Source organism: Boleophthalmus pectinirostris, unplaced genomic scaffold, assembly GCF_026225935.1.
Source record: "Boleophthalmus pectinirostris isolate CB_2022bp ecotype Guang Dong unplaced genomic scaffold, ASM2622593v1 HiC_scaffold_6, whole genome shotgun sequence".
In the NCBI taxonomy this organism is placed as follows: Eukaryota; Metazoa; Chordata; class Actinopteri; order Gobiiformes; family Gobiidae; genus Boleophthalmus; species Boleophthalmus pectinirostris.
Genome location: NW_026571447.1, coordinates 38,350,411 through 38,366,840, shown reverse-complemented (window position 1 = coordinate 38,366,840; position 16,430 = coordinate 38,350,411). Strand labels below are relative to the sequence as shown.

The 16,430-nt window shown below is 42.2% G+C and overlaps 1 protein-coding gene across 2 annotated transcripts; it reads right to left on the bottom strand.

The window, feature by feature from the left end:
- Window positions 1-5,302: 5,302 nt before the first annotated feature.
- Window positions 5,303-10,544, bottom strand: LOC129411753 (calcium homeostasis modulator protein 6-like). 2 transcript variants are annotated; one of them, XM_055163486.1, is made up of 6 exons: window positions 9,810-10,544; window positions 8,855-9,147; window positions 7,340-7,441; window positions 6,957-7,052; window positions 6,794-6,878; window positions 5,303-6,609 (listed from the first exon to the last, which is right to left on the bottom strand). In XM_055163486.1, the coding sequence occupies exons 1-5, from the start codon at window positions 10,392-10,394 to the stop codon at window positions 6,803-6,805; spliced, it is 1,152 nt and encodes a 383-aa protein (XP_055019461.1). In that variant the 5' UTR covers window positions 10,395-10,544; the 3' UTR covers window positions 5,303-6,609; window positions 6,794-6,802. The 2 variants fall into 2 exon arrangements, with proteins under 2 accessions (XP_055019461.1, XP_055019462.1); XM_055163487.1 differs by having other exon boundaries at window positions 5,303-6,606.
- Window positions 10,545-16,430: the final 5,886 nt, after the last annotated feature.

Below are 16,430 nucleotides of genomic sequence, written 5' to 3'. Positions count from 1 at the left end.
TTAAAGAACACATACTACACTAGTCTCTGATCTAGGTTTTTCAATCCCATCCACTTTATTTCATATTTCACATTTCATAAAAAGTGCTTCACAAATACGTACTAATAAAACAATAATAATATAATGATAAAATAAACGCTCAGATTTAATCAAACTAGTCTTTAAACAATAAAACCAGAAAAAGAGAGTAAAAGTGGGTCTTAAGACGAGACTTAACACACTCCAAAGTGGGGGCAGAGCGTTCCAGAGTTTATATCGGTCATGTCCTCTAGTTTTAAGTTTTGTTTTAGGCCCCACGAGCTGGAGCTGGACCTCGGACCTCAGAGTCCCGCACGGGTCCATTTTTGGAGACCCGTCCCTCCACCGCCCCCGTACAGTACAGCACCGCACCCGCCCGTTAACCCGCGATTTTATCAAAGTTAAACTGCAGATTTGTGTTTGTGTGTAAAACAGTTCTTGTCTGTAACAGAAATGATCGAGTTTAACATTTGTGGATTTATGTTTTGGAGATTTCATGGCAACGTACAATCAGGAGGAAAAACACTAGAGTCTGAAAAAACCCTCTTGTCAGGCTGTTAATCTGTGCACAAAAACAGCAGCCGACGACCACAAACCGCACTGAGCGTCACGACTTCCTCAACAAGTTTATCTGTGTGTGGTTTTTGCAGAGTCGTGCTAAAATGAACATGTTTAAAGATAAAGCAGTGAACAGGAGCTGTGGGTGGATCTGACTGTGAACGTGTTAAAAAGTAGGTTACACAAATAAAATGAATACTTGAGGAAACTTCTGTGTTTATAAAGAGAAATGGTTGTGTCTCAGTGCTAATGCTAATGCTAATGTTGAGGCATAATAAATATTACAACAATACACGCATCAAGAATCTCGGACTTCCGGTCATCGCGCAATGCAAACTGGGAAGGATTTTCAGAAAAAGTGAGCATCAAACCTCCATGTTTGTTTTCCCAGTGGGATGTGTCTATTGACAAAGTCGATCTTTTCAAGTCTTTTGAACCATATCACTTTTGTTTCTGGTTCTGATATTCTGTATTTAGTTTTGGGATTCAGACATGGTAATTGTGTGGTTGTTGGATCCTAACAGCGGAAAACGACTCGAGAAATTTGTTTGCGAACTCCATAAATGCAAAAGTGAATCAGATGTGTGTGACTCAAACCTCTGTTCAAACTGTTTCTCTTCCCAACGGAATTGAAAAATAGTGAAAGGTGAAGGTGATGGGCAGGATTGATCCACAGGAAGAACCAAAAAAGAAACATTTGACTGCCTAAATCATCCCGAGTTTACAGAGAACATTTTGTATGTGGAGAGCCAACAAAGCAAAACCCCGATCCCTCACTCAACCTCGGTTAAGAAATTAAAAAGTCAATGCCAAAGCAAAAGGCACCAACTGTTCACCAAGAAACACCTTCCACCGCAAAGAGACCAAGACATGATGTTGCTGTAAAACCACAAGAACAAGAAAGTGCAGCTCAGTCTGATTGTCTTCTGCACCTCTCCATTAACAAACGGGATCCCGCTTTGTTTGTTTTATGAGAGTTAACGATTACAATTAGGCCACTGTCGCGGCCCACGGGCAATGCCACCATGCCATGTCAGCGGGCATCAGTCACTGACATGAGTGCCAGTGTGTGTTTGGAAAGGGGAGAGCGCTTCGCACTGCTGAACGGTAACAATAGGCCCTACGCCACCCATGGCGCTCTGACCTAATAATAATATTAATAATAATATAATAATAATAATCAGGGTATCCTGGGTTTGACTACTCCAAATTTAAGACCTTTTTAAGATCACTTAAATGAAAATTAAGACCAACATCTTACGAAAAAACACCAGGTCTAATTCCAATAATGAAATTAGTCTGAAGTTAGTCCTGGGTTAGTCCTGGTGCAGCTCTGGTTTAGTCCTGTTTTAGTCCTAGTTCAGTTCTGGTTTAGTCCTAGTTCAGTCCTGGAATCAATTACCGGTACAATATGGCTACGGTTATATGAGGATCTGAACAGAAGACACAAAAGTGGCATCTTCACTTTTTATTCCGCGTTTAGACAAGCATTTTAGGAGGAAATCTGCGTGCCTACAGTGATGCAAAAGTGTGTGGAATTCGATTGGGTGCATGCCAAGCGGCTCGGTGGTGATGTATGTGACGTAAACGTGTACACAACCTGATTACATCTGACCAGAGTTTTGCATCTTGGGCAGTATAGATGAAACTAATTGTTTACTCATTGCCGCCGGCGCCAAAAACCAAAGTATCGTTTGTGCATACTCCAAATTAGACATTCATTCACGTTACGTTATTTCACTTTGTTGTTTTTTTAACCCTCCCTTCATTTAACAGTGCACTCCAGTAAACAGAAAAAAAGACTTTTAAGACCTACTATATAAAAAAATACAGTTGTAGGTAAAATAAACATCACAAAAATGTTACACTAAATTCTAACCAAAGTATTAACATTCAGGTCAAACTAAACCATGAAAAAGTCTTTATGCCGTCAGTGGAAATGGGGCTTAAGCCAAGGCAAGTTTATTTTGTATAATGCAATTCATACACAAAGTAATTCAAAGTGATTTACAGAATAAGAAACACATTAAAATCACAATACGAAAAAAAAATCAAAACATAAATAATCATCATAAAATAAAAAAGAGAGACATTAAAAAGAGAGAAGATCTTTTAAAGTGCAATACTCCAGAGTACCACCAGGGGGAACTGTACCACAGCTGGAGAACCACTAAACCTGACTCAAAAACAAAACCAAAGGACCTGTGAGGTTTTCTGTCCATGCCAAAACTTTTAACTGAAACGATGAGTGCAACTTTACACAAAAACAGTTTCAATGAGGAAGTTCTGTTTTTTTGTTTTTCACTTTTCGGGGAAGTCCACTCAGAGGCTACTTGTTTTGCCGGTTTGAGATTTACAGGAAACAAAAACTCACCTCCACACGGCAAAAGACGAGAAAATGTTGAGGTTGAAGGAGTGAGTGGTGTCATACTCGCAATCAAGATCAGATTTTTAGTGCTGTCAAGCGATAAAACACTTTTTAGTCCTGTTTTCATCCTTTTTGAGCCCTGTTTTAGTCCTAGTTTATTCCTCTTTTAGTCCTATTTAAGTCCCTTTTGATTCCTGTTTTAGTCCTGTTTTAGTCCGAGTTTATTCCTGTTTTAGTTATTTTTGAGTCCTGGTTTAGTCCTGTTTTAATCCTGTTTTAGTCCTGTTTTAGTCCGAGTTTATTCCTGTTTTAGTCCTGTTTTAGTCATTTTTGAGTCCTTGAGTTTATGAATAAAGCAAGGTATGTTCATAATGTATAGTGCCAAAATACATTAATAAAAAGGCAAAAGCACAGTAATTCCAAAAAAAAAAAAAGGAACTTTATTTTTTTGCCAATTCTTTGAGTGACTCAGATATGTCCCCCAACAGTTTCTTTATGTCCCTCAGTTCCCCTGCCACGTTGTTGATGGCATCAACAGTCTCCCTTTGAAGCTGCAGAACCGCGTCCGTGAGAACCTGGCCTCCGCGTGGGGTAGCTGAAGGAAGGGCGGCTGCTGCTGCTGCTGCGCTACCGAGGGGATGTCCATCTGCACCGACCTCCTCCCCCAGTGCTTGAGTTTCATAAAGAGCAAAGAAATTATGAATTAAATTAGTGTTACATTTAAGTGTCTGTATTCTTGATCCAGAAGTTACTACTGATTATTCATGGGCTAGGCCTACAGGATTTAATAAAAAATAAAAAGGTTAAAAAAAATTTTTTTTTAAAAAAGGCCAAAAATTTGCTACAGCAACATAACGTCACCAATAGCCATGTCCTTGCATGTTATTGTTTAATAATGGTAAGCTGAAATGAGATTAATTGATCAAATTCGCTTACCTGCCTCCTGCATGTCGGTGTCCCCCTCCTCTCCTGTGACTGCTCCAACCACACATTCTTCACCTAGAATATAGGCCATTCGCTGTTCTTGAAGAGTTAGTTGCGGGGTACTGGGGTCTCCTTCGGTGCCACACACACTTTGACGGTGCACACTTAATCGCTTTTTCACACTGACTTACAACCATTTCTTTTTTATGTCTGCGACTGTGCGAACAGTCCCACTCACCGCATTGCATGCAGTCGCTATCTGCTCCCACTCACTTGTTTTTTTTTGTGATGCCACAAGTGTGGCTTGCAAACAATATGGACTTTCTTGCATGGACTTGTTCCACTAGAACCTCAATTTCGGCTTCTGAAAAGTTCCTTTTCCTTGTAGCCATGATCAGTGATATTCAAAGGAAGACACACCAGGTGGGTCATTTAAATACCAATGAATATGCATTTCGTCTTTTGCATGGTCCATATAAGGGCTCAAAAGGCGTGGTCAGGGCGGATTGGAAGGCGGGTTGGCGTGCGACAGCCTCCAGCTTCAGGTGGGATCTATAAAGCCAAGATTGCGTGGTTTAGTGTGTGCGGTGGGTTTTCTAAATATAGAGTTTGCGTGGCGCACGCCTGTCGTAGCTACTAGGTGTACGCACTAACTTACGACAACTCCTGCGCAGTTTTTATAAATGAGGCCCCAGGTCTGTTTGTGACGATGAAACGACATTAGATCAGAAAATACAGTAACATGGTCCCTTTAAATTAAATCATGACAAAACTGTGTAAAGTGAAGAGAAAATATAGTTATTGTGATCAGACATTCCTATTTACAGCCCCAGTTTTGAGCCCTGTGTCCCCTGTCCCAGCAGATTTATCCACAACCAGTGATTTGTCCCAGTTTTATACAAGAAATGTTCCAGGTGTCCCTACTTTTGACCAGTTTACACCGCCAACAGTAAAGAGAGGCAGACATTGTCATTTGTCGAGGTAAAGTACAGAAAAGCTGCTTTTAAAAAAATCACCAAAACACAAGAAAATGTGCAATATTCACTCACATGTTAATCATGAATAAGACAAGTGCAGAAGTGATGAGATTCTCAGAAACTACAGGGTAAGACACAATCAGGTTTGGACAAATGTTCAATAACTGACCCTGATACAGTCAGTCCAGAGTCTGTCATGAAGTCGTGAAGCTGCTTGGATGAGAAACGAAACATGTTCACACTAAAAACAAAACCTGAGAGTCGAACTCAACACCAAATCAACTGTTCATAACTGTGTACATGCTGCTTTTATTGCCTTGTCAGCTGTTGTAGTTTTTTTTTTTTTTTTTTTGGCAATTTGAGTGAAAAGTGGGTTAATTTATAGACTAAGGCCTCGTTTACACGTACACGGGTATTTTTAAAAACGGAGACATTTCCCTTCGTTTGTACATGGAAAACTCCATTTTCACATTTGCGTGTAAAGTGAGATAAACGGAGTTTTAGGAGCATAGGAGCACTCATAAATCAGCAGCATGTAGAACTTTGTACAAACTCACCGCACATCAGCCCGGAGCAGAAGCTCTGAGCTCGGGCAGCAGCCAAACACACGGGAGCAGTCAGCGCGGGGTCCAGTGTTGGTCAGATCGGTCCGGAGTCTTCGTCCTCCATGTCCTGGTTCCAGACGGGGGCGAACAAGACCAGCGAGCAAAGAACTGGGTCCGAGTGCTTCAGTGCCGTCATCTGCGCACTGGGCTGCTCTGGTCCTCCGCACTCGACCGCGGTTGGTTCCGAGGTGGTGCAGCATCCGGACAGAAGTGTGAATCCCGTTTGGTTCGTTATATGTTGTTCTGAGTGTCCGTCTGCGCACGTGTTCTTTTTGTTTTGTTTAGTTTTTCCCGGGGAAAGCACATCTCAGGTGGAGGCACCGGACACCACCCCCGCTTCAGCTCATCCATTTCTTCTGCTGAAAGACTTTTCATGTGTTTGCATTTGCACACAGCTAATGGATCAGATCCATGAGAAAGATGAACAAGGGCTCGGAGGTCAGTGTTACTACCACTTCTTTAACAGATCTCTGGAGAGGCGAGCCGCTCACCAATGCACATTTTTCAAGGTATTTGTGAGTTATACGTACAACTGTAATGAAATAAAAGCTACAGGTTTGAGTCTAATCCAGCTGCGCCCAGAGGCTCGGTGTAGTTATGACGGCGCTCGATGGTGTATTTATGCGGGTCGGTGTAAATGAAAACTTTTTTGAAAACAATGCTGTGTGCACGATGTATTTTGGAAAACGGAGGGAGGGAAATATTCGTTTCTCAAAATCCCCAACTATGTGTAAACGTAACCTAAAACAGAATAAACTCAATGTGTGCTGGAACCATCACACTGTTCCTTGTCACTCAAGACGTTGCTTACTTTTTAGGGATTCTTTTTATTTTTTTTCATTTTTGTTATGTGCAGTACTGTTTTGTTTATAAAATGTGCTGTACAAATAAACTTCAGTTGTGAACTTTACAGAATAACACTGAAAACAAAACAAAAAACACTAGGGTGAGGGACCATGGACTGAACCAGAATTAAACCCGGACTAAAACTGGACTATGATAGAAACAATCAAAAAAACATTGGTATATGACGGTTTCCATTCAGGGCTCGTCATCATCATCTCTTGGAGGTGGACATGGTGACATCAGTCCCGGTGAGAGCGGGTGCATGTCGTAGGGCTCTATGATCCTCTCAGGCCTCTTGAAACCACGCAGTCTGCTGTAATATATATAAATATATATAAATATATATATATATATATATATATATATATATATATATATATATATATATATATACACACACACACACACACACACACACGTATATAGATATACGTATACATATATAAATATATAATATACACACACATATATATATACATATATATATATATACACACTCTTTCGCGTCATCTTTTTGCTCTGCACATGTTTGACATCAGTCCCACTGACATTGGGGGCAGGTAGTGGCTGCTCTCCTCAGGCCTGTTGAAACAGTGCAGTCCACTGTAATATATATACATATATATACATATATACACACACACACATATATATACACACTTGGGCGCGTCATCATCGTTTCGCTGTGCACATCTTGACATCACTCCCACTGAGAGCGGGGTCATGTCGTAGGTGTCTATGATCCTCTCCTCAAGCCTGTTGAAACAGTGCAGTCCGCTGTAATACATATACATATATATACATATATATACACACACACACACATATATATATATATATATACACACATACATACATACATACACACACACATATAAATACACACACACACACTCGGGCTTGTCATCATCATCACTTGGTGGTATATATATATAAAAAAAACACACACACACATATATTATATATTATATATATATATATATATATATATATATATATTATATATATATATATATATAATATATATATATATATATACACACTCATAATCATCTCTTGGCTGTAGCAATGGTAGGTTGTCCGGGTCTATGCTCCTCTTCTTCTCAGGCCTCTTGAAACCGTGCAGTGCGCTGTAATACTGCCCCCTGCAGGATGACAACAGCATGTTAATAATGATTGTTCACAACCTCGGTGTCTATATTTGTTTTTTTGTTTTTTTTATCAATTTAAATAAAATGTCTTAATTTGTTATGGCTTTAAAGCTGCCATCTGTAATTAAGAAATTAAGAAAACATTAAACTCAGAAAAGCTGCTCTGCCCCAGACTTTACTTTCCATCTGCCGTCCTCAGGCAGGTACAAAAAGGCTAGTGTTGTAGTCAAGAGCGCAATAATTGAGACCAAGACCTGTCCAAGACCACAGGGTCCCAAGACCAGGACAAGACCAAGACCTCTGAGAGTCAATACCGAAACAAGAATGAGACTTTTAAAGGTCAAGACTGCGACAAGACTGAGACCACGACCCATCGAGACCAAATGACATATTTATGTGTGTTTTGTATTACACTTATTTTGGCATATATATATATATATATATATATATATATATATATATACATATACATACATACACACACATACCCACAGATGAATGCTGTCGTTGTGTCCTTGGGCAAGACACTTAACCCACCTTGCCCACAGTGTCTGCGTACATTGGTGTATGAATGTTTGTGTGAATGGGTGAGTGGTTCCTTGTTGTAAAGCGCTTTGAGAGCCTTGAAGGTGGAAAAGCCCTATAGAAAAATGTGACCATTTACCATATACACATATATACACACACATATATATATACACATATATATACATATACATATGTGTGTGTGTGTGTGTGGGTGTATATATATATATATATATATTATATATATATAATATATAATATATTATCACTCATCGAGTGTCAGACCTCAAGACCGAGACAAGAGTGAGTCCAAGTGCCTTCAAGGCCGAGACAAAACCAGCAGTTTCAAGGACAATTATTTGTATTATTTATTATTATTTTTTGTTCAAGGGCCTGCAGAACAGATTGTGAAGGCCTCAGACAGATTTCTTTGACTTTGACTCTGCCTGGCAACAAATGATGTCAGAAATGTGATTGGTCAAATGTTTTAATATGAAAATCCATGTCTGGAAGCAGCACAAGCATCGGAAAGCTCTGAAAGGAAGAAGACAGACCATTTGGAATTTTTTAATAAATATAATTAACATCAGTCTGTGATTCAGATATATTTTTTTAGGCCAATGTAGAAGACCTTGCAGGCCCCGATGACCCATCACTGCCTTCTACTTTTTGTTCAGTAGAGATTGTCAATTTCAGGTCTTAAATTATCCAAATGATTGTAGTGAAGGTGTTTGGAGTTTAAAGTGTGAGAGCATTTTCTCTTTGAGAGAAGGAACCTAAATATTCATTCACACATGTCAAACACAACTTCTATATTTTTGATGAGGAAACAACATTATAACATAGATCAGAAAATGGCGACATATCTGTATTTTAACTTACCCTGTTTTGTCGCGGGGGATGTAGAGGGAGGAGATCTCCTGCCAGTCCTCGTTTAAAGGTGTGTAAAAAGAGCCTGGTCTTCCAATGGTGTGGTTGAAGAAGCGAAAGACATTGTACTCGGCCAGTTCCTTGGCGTGTCCTGCCGAGTACGAGTCGAAGACAGTGTCCTCCTCCTGGATGTAGCGCCTCCAGAATTTCATCTGGAGGTAACTGACCGGAGAACAGCACCGAGCCACACAGATGAGGGCCAAGTAGAAAAGGATCATGGTCGCAATCAGCAGCCAACCCGCAACCTGAGGAGAGAGAGGACAGGTGCAGAGACAGAGGAGCAGACAGGTGCAGAGACAGAGGAGCAGACAGGTGCAGAGACAGAGGAGCAGACAGGTGCAGAGACAGAGGAGCAGACAGGAGGTTAAGATATTTAGTATGTCATTCTTTTCATGTGACTCGTCCTACAGCCAGTGCTGAGGAGACAAAGAGGAGTCGGACAGGAGCAGTGAGCTGCTGCTGTACAGTGCCCAAGGAGCCATTTCCAGATCTTCATCTGGCTTAGTCAGGACTGCCTCACCTATTGTGCAGATTTTGCACAAGACCCTGCTCCTCTGCATGTTCTCTCTGTGTTTGAGCAGAGCCAAACTCCACAGAGAAAAGCCCGGGCGAACCCAGAACCCTCTTGCTGTGCAGAACAGTTTTAAAACACATTACTTGTTTTAGTTCACATTACAAGTTCCTAATTTCATTATTTTCTACCATACACTGCCACAGCTGCCCTGGGGCAGACTGCCAGAAGCAAGGCTGCGAATCCACCACCACCAACACTAGACACTAAATACAGTTTTGGACCAACAAAAAGTAATTAGTTGGATAAACATTACACTCACACTTCATGGACTTGTCACAAAGAACCAAAAGCAGTTTTCTAAAGCCTGAACAAAACAAAATCGTCACCACAAACCTGTGACTCTGCTTTGATCTCGAGGAGCACCTCGTCTCTCTTGTCTTGAGTCACATTTCCAACTACTCCACAGGGGAATGTGTGTAGCTCCTTTAAGCAGTCTGCCTCCATCTCAGTCCTTTTGCACAAATGAGCGTTAAACAGTGTCATGCTGGTCCCTGTCATGGCGCACTCGATGTAAACCCCATTCAGAAGAGCCACTGCAATCCAGGTGCTCGGAGCCAGGAAAACAAACGTCGAAATCTGAAAGATCACATTTGCAAGAGACTTCACTTTATGGCAGCTGCAACACGCTTTCTTGTTTTTTTGCTGCCTGTTTGTAGTGGCTCCTTCCTCCTTTCTGTGACACAAACCTGTCACCAATTTCCATGTTTTCTTGGAAAAAATAAAACCAAGAGTCATCAATGCCAAAGCAGGAACAAGCAAAAACACAAAGCCATAGAAGAAGTTGAGTTGGTTGCAGGGGCATTGGAAAACCGCTTTTGAGAAAATCTGTTCACTCCCTGCAGTGAGTAACGAGATCAGGCCCAAGCCGAGGCTGGTCTGCTCGCTGGCGAAGTTGAGGATGGTTTTAATCTTGTCCATTTTGCTGCAGAAGTGAGACAAAAGCTGCAGCGGGTTTTGTAGTAACTTGAGTTATGGGTGTGTCTTCCTCTTTTGAACTGAAGCACTCTTCTCCCCTTACTTAAAATGAGGGCAGAAACACCTTTGGTTTCCCTGTGTCATGTGCAGGAGGAATTTGACTGTTATGTAAAAATAAATTCCATAAAACTTGTTTTCTTACTGTGAGGGGGCCTGCCTCTTCACAGACTTGATCAGACTTGTAACTTAGCCAGATTGCTCCACCTGGTTGATTTCGCAAAAACAAAAAACAGCAAAACTCTGTCCCCAGTAAACATCACGTCTTATGGACGTGCAGATTATACCGAGATTGTGTCCGTCCGTCTAAGACCAATTCTGGACTAAAAAATGACTATGACCCACTTGGACGTCAATCTGCAGTTAAAAGGCCCATGTCATGCAAAATCAACTTTTCAGCGCTTTCTACCTTCTAAGAGTGATGTGTGGGCCTTGAATATGTGGCCGAACTGGTTTTTAGATTGGTTCGGTGATGTTTTAACAAATTTCAGCATATTTCTGCCACCCTCCTACGTGACAACGAACATGAGCCTGCTACAATAATGATGTAGCCAGCTACAGCTATCTCGCGTTTGACGTAGCAGAGAGCGCTTCACACCCGGCCCCCCTTTCCCCCAATCCACCGTCTCTACCACCACCCCACCCTCCACCACCTCCACCCGCCTCCACCACCTCCACCACCGCCTCCACCTCGCCTCCACCACCTCCACCCCGCCTCCACCTCGCCTCCACCACCCCACCACCTCCATCCCTCCACCCGCCTCCACCACCTCCACCCCGCCCTCCACCTCCACCTCGCCTCCACCTCGCCTCCACCTCGCCTCCACCCCTCCACCCCCCTCCACCCCGCCTCCACCTCGCCTCCACCCCCGCCTCCACCACCTCCACCCCGCCTCCACCCCGCCTCCACCACCTCCACCACCGCCTCCACCCCCTCGCCTCCACTCGCCTCCACCCCGCCTCCACCACCTCCACCCCGCTCCACCGCCTCCACCTCGCCTCCACCCCGCCTCCACCCCGCCTCCACCTCGCCTCCACCCCCTCACACACCGTCCTGTGTCTGCACCGTACACATCTGCTGTTCTGCGTTATTTATCTTTATTTTTCGCTTCAAACACACTTTTTGTAACCATGTCCTCGTGGAGAAAGTGCGCATTTGGCTGCGATGGCAAGTCGAAATTATTTGTCATGCCGACAGAAGAAGCAAGGCGTGCTAAGTGTCTGGAGTTTATTTCTGAGAACACAGACAACAGGTCCCTGAGAATATTTTTGTTTGTGGGCGACACTTCACCGAAGACGCTTCAAGAACTACAGGTATTTTAAAACTGGACTTACAACGAAACAGAAGCGACACTTTGGAAAAGGATGCTGTTCCCACGATACCAGGATCCCGTGATGAAGATCCTAGAGCTGTAAGTTTACGGCTAGTAAACCGCTGAAGAGAACTAAAAGCAAACTGCAGCGTTTATTTTTTAAGATTATCTGACATATAATTTCAATCTGCATGTCATCTCCCTTGTTCTACCTGTTTTAGTTTGACAAACGTTACGTAGTCCTACGATATTACATTGATGCTAACAACATAGACTACTTCTTATTCTAGTAATTTGTCATCAGCGCTTCTGCAGGATAACAAAATGGTGATTACACCTTACACCTCAGTCAGTACGACCACTGGTGTTTAGTGGTCGCCTGTTCACATTATGACCTCCTCATTTGATCAAACATTATTATAGGATTCAAGTTTGCCCAATTATACCTTCTGTACGTTAAAGGAAAATGTTTATTAGTTTAAACAACTAAGTAGAGTATAAGTAGAGTATTTGAATATATTATCAATTAATAATGTCTTAAACTGTCAAAGTCATTTCTAAATTAATACAATGTTCAATTGAGAAATGTTTAAAATATGAAATTCTAAACTTTTTTTTTTTCTTAGAACACTTTGGAATTCTAAGAAAAAAAAAAGTTTAGGATTTTACATTTAAAACATTCACGGCTACAGCCAACTGTAAACTGGGACATTTCAGAGTCCCGATTAACTTTTGGTCAAATTTCATGCAAGAAATGCAGCTGAGATGAAGGTTGAGACTGACTGATGCTCGCAGTGGCCGTGAATGTTTTAATCTAAACATGTAGGTGCTCGGAGCCAGGAGAACAAACGTCGAAATCTGAAAGATCACATTTGCAAGAGACTTCACTTTATGGCAGCTGCAACACGCTTTCTTGTTTTTTTGCTGCCGTTTGTAGTGGCTCCTTCCTCTTTCTGTGACACAAACCTGTCACCAATTTCCATGTTTTCTTGGAAAAAATAAACCAAGAGTCATAATGCAAAGCAGAAAAGCAAAAACACAAAGCCATAGAAGAAGTGAGTTGGTTGCAGGGGTATTGGAAAACGCTTTTGGAAAATTGTTCGCTCCCTGAGTGATAAGAGATCAGGCCCAAGCCGAGGCTGTCTGTTCACTGGCGAAGTTGAGGATGTTTTCTTGTCCATTTTGCTGCAGAGTGAGACAAAAGCTGCAGCGGGTTTTGTAGTAACTTGAGTTATGGGTGTGTCTTCCTCTTTTGAACTGAAGCCTTCTTCTCCCCTTGCTTAAAATGAGGGCAGAAACACCTTTGGTTTCCCTGTGTCATGTGCAGAAATTTGACTGTTATGTAAAAATAAATTCCTAAAACTTGTTTTCTTATGTGAGGGGCCTGCCTCTTCACAGACTTGATCAGACTTGTAACTTAGCCAGATTGCTCACCTGGTTGATTTCGCAAAAACAAAAAACAGCAAAACTCTGTCCCAGTAAACATCACGTCTTATGGATGTGCAGATTATACCTAGATTGTCCGTCCGTCTAAGACCAATTCTGGACAAAAAATGACTATGACCACTTGGACGCAATCTGCAGTTAAAAGGCCCATGTCATGCAAAATCAACTTTTCAGCGCTTTCTACCTTCTAAGAGTGATGTGTGGGCCTTGAATATGTGGCCGAACTGGTTTTAGATTGGTTCGGCGATGTTTTTAACAAATTGCAGCATATTTCTGCCACCCTCCACGTGACAACGAACATGAGCCTGCTACAATAATGATGTAGCCAGCTACAGCTATCTCGCGTTTGACGTAGCAGAGAGCGCTTCACACCGCCCCCCCCCCCAATCCACGTCTCCACCACCACCTCCACACCTCCACCCGCCTCCACCACCACCTCCACCGCGCCTCCACCACCTCCACCCCGCCTCCACCCCAACCTCCACCCCCTCCACCCCTCAACACGTCCTGTGTCTGCACCGTACACATCTGCTGTTCTGCGTTATTTATCTTTATTTTTCGCTTCAAACACACTTTTTGTAACCATGTCCTCGTGGAGAAAGTGCGCATTTGGCTGCGATGGCAAGTCGAAATTATTTGTCATGCCGACAGAAGAAGCAAGGCGTGCTAAGTGTCTGGAGTTTATTTCTGAGAACACAGAAACAGGTCCGAAATATTTGTTTGTGGGCGACACTTCACCGAAGACGCTTCAAGAACTACAGGTATTTTAAAACTGGACTTACAACGAAACAGAAGTGACACTTTGGAAAAGGATGCTGTTCCCACGATACCAGGATCCCGTGATGAAGATCCTAGAGCTGTAAGTTTACGGCTAGTAAACCGCTGAAGAGAACTAAAAGCAAACTGCAGCGTTTATTTTTTAAGATTATCTGACATATAATTTCAATCTGCATGTCATCTCCCTTGTTCTACCTGTTTTAGTTTGACAAACGTTACGTAGTCCTACGATATTACATTGATGCTAACAACATAGACTACTTCTTATTCTAGTAATTTGTCATCAGCGCTTCTGCAGGATAACAAAATGGTGATTACACCTTACACCTCAGTCAGTACGACCACTGGTGTTTAGTGGTCGCCTGTTCACATTATGACCTCCTCATTTGATCAAACATTATTATAGGATTCAAGTTTGCCCAATTATACCTTCTGTACGTTAAATTCGTATTCGTATTCTGATGGATAAAATACACACAATATATTTTATGTACAACTGGACTCATTGGAGAGTTTACAAATATTTATTTTATGCTCAACTATAGACAAATATGCAAAGATTTCCCAAATACGCACGGATTTCGATTCTTTGCGCACAAATTTTTTTGAAAGCTTTCTTACTCCACAGACATTCACATGGACAGTCTGGTGTAATAATAGATTTTCTTCGGGTGTTTTGTGGAGTGGGTAAGACTGTTTTTAGTGTCAGGAGAACTTTGACCATTGACATGCACTAGTCTAACACCAGGAAACCTCTGCAAATACAAGGACTGGATGGAATATTTAAACAAGTGTCTCCACACGTCTCCAACACTCTGGCTCACGAAATATGCTCCTATGTCCAAAATTCCAAACTGTCCCTTTAAACCTAAACACTGGGATAAAAAGCGTCAGTGGTCGTTCGTCTGGACAGTGTTTAGAAATGGAGACATTTTGAATGCCATGTTATTTTACAAATTGTTTTAGAGCAAGGGTCTCAGACTCGCGGCCCGGGGGTCAACTGTGGCCCTCGGAAGGATTTTTTGCGGCCCTCCACTTAATTCCAAAGAATAATGTCAGTGCGTCCAGCGGTAGATGTACGCACAATCCCACCCCCTACCGCGGGCCGCACTGACAGATGAAGCTGCAATCGGTGCCCATGCAGATTCACAACAACAGATTATTAATGCAGCTTTACATCCCAAAACTCAACTTACAGCAGTTGTGAAGCAACGAGTCTAAGCGGATATGTTAAGACGAGTACACGTGCACATACGGCGTTTTTTTTTTCCATGCAACCGATATTTATTGAATACTCAATGCGGCCCAGCCTCCCTCAGACTTTATCTAATGTGGCCCCCAGGTAATTTGAGTTTGAGACCCCTGTTTTAGAGGAAGAATGTTGAGTAAAGTAGTCAAAGATAACTGCAGAGAAAGAAAGAGACAGTTTTAAAAGAGACAGTTTCTGTATTTTCTTGGACAAAATAAAACCAAGAGTGATCAACGCCAAAGCAGGAACAAACAAAAACACAAAGCCGTACAAGAAGTTGAGTTGGTTGCAGGGGCATCTGAAAACCACATTAGAGAAGATCTGGTTTAGTCCTGGTTTAGTCCTAGTTCAGTCCTGGTTTAGTCCTGGAATCAGTCCTAGGTTAGTCCCGGTGTAGTCCTGGGTTAGTCCTGGTTCAGCTTCTAGTTTAGTCCTGGTTTAGTCCTGTTTTAGTCCTCATTCAGTCCTGGAATCAGTCTTTAGTCCTGGGTTAGTCTTGAGTTAGTCGTGGTTCAGTTCTGGTTTAGTCATCATCCTCATAGAGGTTGCAGAGGTGAGACAAAAGCTACAGCAGGTTCTGTAGTAACTTGAGTTGTGGGTGTGTCTTCCTCTTTTGAACTGAAGCACTCTTCTCCCCTTCCTTAAAATGACAGCAGAAGACCTTTGGTTTCCCTGTATCATGTGCCAGAGGAATTTGATTGTTATGTAAAAATAACTTCCATAAAACGTATTTTCTTACTGTGACTTCATAGACTTGATCAGACTTGTAACTTGTAACAAAAACAGTCCCAGTAAACATCACGTCTTATGGACGTGCAGATTATGTCTAGATTGTGTCCATTGGTCTAAGACCAATTCTGGACTAAAAAATGACTATGACCCACTTGGACGTCAATCTGCAGTTAAAAGGCCCATGTCATGCAAAATCAACTTTTCAGCGCTTTCTACCTTCTAAGAGTGATGTGTGTGGCCTTGAATATGTCACCGAACTGGTTTTTAGATTGGTTCGGCGATGTTTTAACAAATTTCAGCATATTTCTGCCACCCTCCTACGTGACAACGAACATGAGCCTGCTACAATAATGATGTAGCCAGCTACAGCTATCTCGCGTTTGACGTAGCAGAGAGCGCTTCACACCCGCCCCCCTTTCCCCAATCCACCGTCTCTACCACCTCCACCACCTCCACCGGCTCCAC

Excerpts from the sequence above, each read along its gene's own strand:
- LOC129411753 (XM_055163486.1), bottom strand. The coding sequence starts at position 10,394 with ATGGACAAGATTAAAACCATCCTCAACTTCGCCAGCGAGCAGACCAGC. Across the intron at positions 7,442-8,854 it reads ATCCCCCGCGACAAAACAGG|GGGGCAGTATTACAGCGCAC; the intron begins GTAAGTTAAAAT and ends GTCATCCTGCAG. Across the intron at positions 7,053-7,339 it reads CAGCCAAGAGATGATTATGA|GCTTGAGGAGAGGATCATAG; the intron begins GTGTGTATATAT and ends CTGTTTCAACAG.